The sequence below is a fragment of the Episyrphus balteatus genome, chromosome 1 (genome assembly GCF_945859705.1).
Source record: "Episyrphus balteatus chromosome 1, idEpiBalt1.1, whole genome shotgun sequence".
Classification (NCBI taxonomy): Eukaryota; Metazoa; Arthropoda; class Insecta; order Diptera; family Syrphidae; genus Episyrphus; species Episyrphus balteatus.
Window position 1 is genome coordinate 77,547,473 of NC_079134.1, and position 6,447 is coordinate 77,553,919.

A 6,447-nucleotide genomic window follows, 5' to 3' on the forward strand; every position below is an offset into this window, starting at 1 on the left:
AAGTCTTCGAACTTGAAGAAAGAAGAAGACGCTACTTATTATGCAAACTGTTGCATTGAAGATACTGAAGAAAGATGGTGTCTCGCTGACTAACACGCTCCATGTTCCAAATCTGCGAACAAATTTGGTTTCCATCGCCAAAATAGTAGATAAGGGCGATCAGGTAGTTTTTACTAAAGATAAAGCTGTAATTCAAGATTCGACCGGGAAGGTAAAAATAGAAGCAGATCGAAGTGGAGATTTGTTTTATATTCGTCCAGAGCATCAAGAAAGTAGACTTGCATCAACCTCAAAAGATGAGAACGATAACCTCTGGCACAAGAATCTGGGTCATTTGAATAAAAATGACATGTCAACAATGGCAAAGATGGGATTGATTCCAGAACTGAAAGTTGATCTGAATCCATGTGAAACGTGCATTGTAGCCAAGCTAACTCGTACACCTTTTCGTGATAGAACCACACAATCAAAAGGCTTGCTCGATATCGTATATAGTGACGTTTGTGGACCAATGAGGACCGAATCTAAGGCTGGCTCACGTTACTTTGTGACATTCATAGACGATTTTAGTCGATACTGCATGATTTATTTTATTCATAATAAAAACGAAGTATTTTCAAAATTTAAAGATTTTAAAAATTTTGCAGAGACTCAAACTGGGAGAAAAATTAAAGCTTTGCAGTCGGATAATGGAAGCGAGTACTGCAACTCGGAAATGGAAATTTTCCTTAAAGATTCCGGAATACAACGTCGATTAACAACTGTCTACACCCCAGAACAAAACGGTGTAGCTGAGAGGAAGAACAGAACTCTAGTTGAAGCAGCCCGCTGTATGTTGAGAGATTCAGGTCTTCCACCTTCCTTTTGGGCTGAAGCTATTGCTACTGCTAATCACATACGTAATCGGTGTGTCACGAAAAGTTTGGAGGGGGATATACCGTACAAGAAATGGTCAGGTAAATTACCTAAATTAAATTATCTTCATCCATTTGGTAGCAAGGCTTACATCCTCAACAAAACACCAACAAAAGGCAAGTTCGATGACAGAGGTTGATCGAGAACAATAGCAAAGAAAAAAAATAAAACGATCCTTTAAACGTTATAATAATTATAATTGATTTTATTACAAGTTCAATTCCCTATTGTAATGATCAAGACAAATGTAACTAACTTGACGATGTGTTCAGCTTGGTGGTCGATAATTCTAATGCGCCACAATAAAGCATTAATTTGCATATTACAAAAAGTACATTGCATGATTACAAAAAATACAACAATTATGCTCCGGTACAAGGGATTAACTTTTGAGAAAAACAAGATCATAAAACAAGGGATTAACTTTGCGAAAAAACAAGATCATAAAACTGTAGGGTATTGTATGATATGTTTGATAGTTAAAGTATTTTAAACAAAAAATAAGCAAAAATGAAACATTATAGAATTATGATTTTAAGAAATTAAATAATATGACAAAAATAACATATTTAATGCAAACAAAAATAACTATTCCTGAACACGCCGCCCCCCCCCTGAAGGATTTCAGGATATTGGTAATATTGCAAGTTTGGTTATTGGGCGTTTAAAAATGCCATTCTGGGTTCGCACTGACACAACTCGTACAAGGTTGTCCTCTCCTGGATGAAGTACTTCAATTCGACCGAGGGCCCATTTTGATGGTGGCATATTTGCTTCTTTAACAACCACTAAGTCGCCAACTTCAAAATTTTTAGTTTTCTTCTGCCACTTCGGACGCTTTTGAAGTGATGTGAGGTATTCGCAGTGCCAACGTCGCCAAAAACCTTGAAGCATATTTTGGACCAGTTCCCATCTTCCAAGTCGGTTCACTGAGACTTTTAGATAGCTTGGTTCGGGAATTGCGGTGTATGGCATACCTATTAAAAAATGAGAAGGAGTAAGAGGGTTTAAGTCAGAATCAGATATAGCACATAGTGGTCTAGAATTCAATAAGGCTTCAACTTGAGAGAGCAAAGTAGTCATTTCTTCAAAGGTTAAAATATGGTTCCCTATAACTCTACGAAGATGCTGTTTCACACTCTTTACCCCCGCTTCCCAAAGCCCACCAAAGTGCGGGCTGTGAGGTGGAATAAATTCCCATCTGATGCTATCAGCCGCTAACGTTTTTACAATTTTAGAATTATTACTCTCGGACCGAATTAACTTGTACCATTCTGATAGATTGTTAGCAGCTCCCCGAAAGTTAGTACCATTGTCGGAGTAGATGATACTGCACTTTCCTCTTCTAGCAATAAATCGCCTTAACGCAGCTATAAAGGCATCAGTAGACAAGTCGCTCACGACTTCTAATTGCAGCGCCTTTGTCGCCATGCACACGAAAAGCGCGAAGTAGCCCTTTACAAATTTAGGATTTCTTCCTTTGGCTAAACGAAGAGTGAATGGCCCCGCATAGTCACAACCTGTTTGATCAAAGGCAAAGGATGGGGAAAGTCGAGATAATGGTAAATTTCCCATTAGCTGCTGGGAAGTGGCTTGTCGTTGACGAAAACACTTCATGCAATCATGAACGACCTTCCTTATAAGATTTCTGCTTCCAATAATCCAAAATTGCTGTCGCACCATTGAAAAATGTTCGGATACACCCGCATGAAGATATCTTATATGAGCATCATGAAGAATAAGTTTAGAAACAGGGTGATCCTTTGGCAATATAATGGGGTGTTTTAGGTTAAACGTGACATCGACGGCTTTTGAGATTCTGCCCCCCACACGAAGAAGCCCAACATTGTCTACAAAAGGAGCCAAAGATGATAGTTTTGAGCGTTCGGAAACACAGTTTTCTTTTTTCAAAGCTTTAATGTCGTCTTCAAATTCTCTCTGAGCCCATTTAAGACATTTTTGCTTAGCATAAAGCAATTCTGAAGAACGAAGATATCCATGAATACGTTCCTCTGCAGGAAGTTGACCATTTTTTGCACGCCGCACAAAAACCGCTATAATTCGAATCGCACGATCCCAGGAAGAAACACGCTTGCCTAATAGATCTATAGGATCTTCTGGAGTACACGATATATTGGCCACCACAATTTCCTTTTTACCTTCAGGCACCTCCTCTAAGTCGGAGCTCTCCGCAAGAATCGGCCAAGACGAATAACTTCTCGAAATCCAATTGGGCCCCTTCCACCAAATTCCTAATTCCAATAATTTTTTAGGCTCAACCCCTCGTGATGCGCAATCCGCCGGGTTCTCCTCAGAGCGAATGTAGTTCCAATTTGAACGGGGTAGAACGTCAAGAATCTCGGAAGTTCTATTAGCAACGAAGGTGTTCCACCGACACGGGGAGAAGAGGATAACCAGGCTAATACAATTTGAGAATCACAAAAGGCAAATGTTTGAACAGGCTTTAGGTCTAACGCATTCCGAACCAAATGAACCAAACGACCTAGCAGCAATGCTCCACATAGCTCAAGACGCGGTATGGTAAGTTGTTTCATGGGAGTGACGCGAGTTTTTGCAGCAACCAATCGAACCTCAATTTTTCCGCATTCAGAAACGCTTCTAGCGTACACAACCGCGGAATATGCCTTCTCGGATGCATCTGAAAAGCCTATCAATTCAAAACTTTTAGAATCCAAGGTACACCTTCGCAAAATCTCAACCCTTTCAAATAAGAATAGTTCCTCTCGGTAGGAAATCCATTTATTGGCTATCTCAGTAGGCAGCGGATCATCCCATCCGATTTTCGTTGGATGTGCCCATAACTCTTGAAACAACATTTTAAACAAAATGGTGGCAGGAGCCAGAAAACCCAAGGGATCAAAGATTTTTGAAATCTCTGATAACAGCATCCTCTTAGTGGGCTTCAACGATGAATCTTTTTCTATGGAGATTTTGTAAGTGAGAATGTCACGATGGGGATTCCAAATTAGGCCAAGCACCTTTGTCCAATTTTTTGAGGCATCAAAATCGAAAGAGATTGATGATTCGGACCCTGTCGCCTGCAAAACTGGCCAACAGTTAGAACTCCATTTACTCAATTCTAAGCCTCCACATGACATCAAATTTATTAATTCATTTTTTAGCTCTAGAATTTCAGTTACGGTACTTGACCCTGTCATAATATCGTCCACATAAAAATCATGTAAAACAGCGTGAGAAGCAATTGGAAATTGATCTTTATAGTCCAAGGCGAGCTGTTTCAAAACACGCATTGACAAAAAAGGAGCAGGAGAAGTTCCGTAAGTGACGGTACGCAGGCGGTAGTGTCCAATTGGTTCATTCGGATTCTCTCGCCACACAATACGTTGATCGCGATGACATTCGTCAATCCAAATTTGCCTGAACATCTTCACAATGTCGGCACAAAAAACGTATCTATGAACCCTAAACCGTAGACAGACATTTATGAGATTACGCTGGAGTGGAGGTCCTGGGTAGAGCATATCATTCAGGCTAACACCCTTACTATCTTTATGAGACCCATCAAAAACAACCCGTAGTTTATTTGTTACCACAGCATGATGTGGCAAATAGTAAACCTTCCCAGATGAAGGTTCAATCTCATTTTCTGGAATCCTTTCCATGTGGCCTAACTCAAGATAAGTTCTCATAAAACGACAATATTCAGATTGAAGATTTGGCTGACGAGAAAAACGACGTTCCATGGAAAACAATCTAGACAAGGCCCCGGAGAGAGTGTTGCTAAAGACGATTTCCTTTTGGCGGAAAGGAAGTTTAACAATATATTTGTTATCAGGCGCACGAGAGAAAGTTTTAATGAAATGTGTGTCCCCAAGTTCGTCTGTATCCAATGAACCTATTATTTGAGTCACTTCCTCTATCTCCCAAAACCTTCTCAGCGAAAAGTCAACATCCAACCCAACACGTAAGGAAACAATTTTTTGATCTGGAATGCTGCCCGTTACAACCCACCCAAAAATGGTATTATGAGCAACTATTTTACCATTCTCATCAGTCCGACGACCATCACTCAAAATGCTCCAAGCCTTATCAGAACCCAATAAAATATCGATTGGTCCAGGTAAGTTAAAGCTTGGGTCAGCCAAACTTAAATTTTTCAAAATCGAAGCACTGTCGTATTCGAAACGTAAAAACGGGGTATTCGAAGTTATTTGCTTCAAAATGTAAGCTTCAATGTCAATTGCATTTGATTCGAAACGAGAACGCAAGGTTATATTCACGACCCCTTGAGTAACACCAGCATCTAACGAAGATATACCGGAAACGGGAAGTCTCGCATGACGACGACGTAACCCTAATTTTTTGACTAATCTTTCCGTAACAAAAGATGCTTGCGAACCGGTATCAAGTAATACGCGACAAAACTGGCTGTTACCTAACGAATCAATGACCTTCACGACTACAGTAGGCAAAATTCCAGATGGACGGAATTCATTTTGTGAATAATTACTAACGATTGCAAAAGAGCTGGGCGACGCGGGTGGTTCAGTATTTGGATTGTTGTTGGTTGCTTCTCCAGAAGACGCCTGATCCTGATGAACGAGAACGTGATGGCGGACACGACAATGAGGACACCGGGTTTTAGAACGACATCTCGAAGACGAATGATTACTACCTAAACAATTGTAGCATAGTTTTTGATCTCTAGCATAGCTACGACGCGATGGAATAGATAATGCGAGAAATTGGGGACACTGTGGCAAGAAATGTGTTTCTTTGCACATTTTGCATTGGGGGTTACTAATTGCGAACTTTTTATATTGTTCGAAGAGCTGCCAGAACGCGAAGAGTTTCTACTTCCACTAGTTTTCGTTTCAATTGCTTTTGATGAACATGCTTCTAAAGCATCACATCTTTTTTCTAAAAACTCTATAAGTTCACTAATAGTCGATTTCTCGCAATTATCTTTATGCAACGACCAGGCCTTTCGCGTTTCTAAGTCCGTTCGACTTAACAAAAGATATATTAACCACGGATCTCTAGTCTCGGATTGCAATGCTTTCAAACCTCGAATCACTTCATCAGCCTTGTCGGATAAACGACGCAAATGTCCACTATCTGGGGTAGATACCGATGGCATTTTCAAGAAACTTTCGATGTAAGCGTTTATAATACATAAAGGTTTGTTATAACGACGCTTTAGTTTTTCCCAGGCTGGTAAATAATTATCATCAGTAATTTCGATACCGTTTAAGAGTTTCGCAGCATCCTTTTCTAGAAACGATTTTAAATAACGCATTTTTTGCGCACCCGAGAGTCTTTTCGAACAATCAATGCTTCCGAGAAACAGATCCCGAAACTCGGGCCAATCACGGTAATCGCCGCTAAAAGATGGTATTTTAAATTTGGGTAGCTCAACATCGGAACGCTTAGAAGTTGAGCACTCATTTCAAAAAAGTTTCTAAAACCGCATTCGATTTATTTGCTGAATCATCTGTATTTTCACTACGCGGGGGCGGAGGAGGTGGAATCGAAGGAGAATTTTTCTTA

At 40.1% G+C, this 6,447-nt stretch overlaps 1 protein-coding gene across 1 annotated transcript; it reads right to left on the minus strand.

Moving 5' to 3' along the window:
* Nucleotides 1-1,277: 1,277 nt before the first annotated feature.
* LOC129906979 (uncharacterized) lies at nucleotides 1,278-6,196 on the minus strand. The gene is made up of 5 exons (XM_055982985.1): nucleotides 5,699-6,196; nucleotides 3,391-5,651; nucleotides 1,947-3,334; nucleotides 1,621-1,892; nucleotides 1,278-1,301 (listed from the first exon to the last, which is right to left on the minus strand). Exons 1-5 carry the CDS (start codon nucleotides 6,194-6,196, stop codon nucleotides 1,278-1,280), a joined length of 4,443 nt encoding a protein of 1,480 aa, XP_055838960.1.
* Between the last annotated feature and the right edge of the window lie 251 nt (nucleotides 6,197-6,447).

Coding starts and splice junctions, on each gene's coding strand:
- LOC129906979 (XM_055982985.1), bottom strand. CDS start 6,196: ATGCGTTATTTAAAATCGTTTCTAGAAAAGGATGCTGCGAAACTCTTA. Junction 3,335..3,390: donor GTTCATTTGGTTCGGAATGC/GTTAGACCTAAA, acceptor AAATTGTATTAG/CCTGGTTATCCTCTTCTCCC. Junction 1,893..1,946: donor ATTGAATTCTAGACCACTAT/GTGCTATATCTG, acceptor ATTTTTTAATAG/GTATGCCATACACCGCAATT.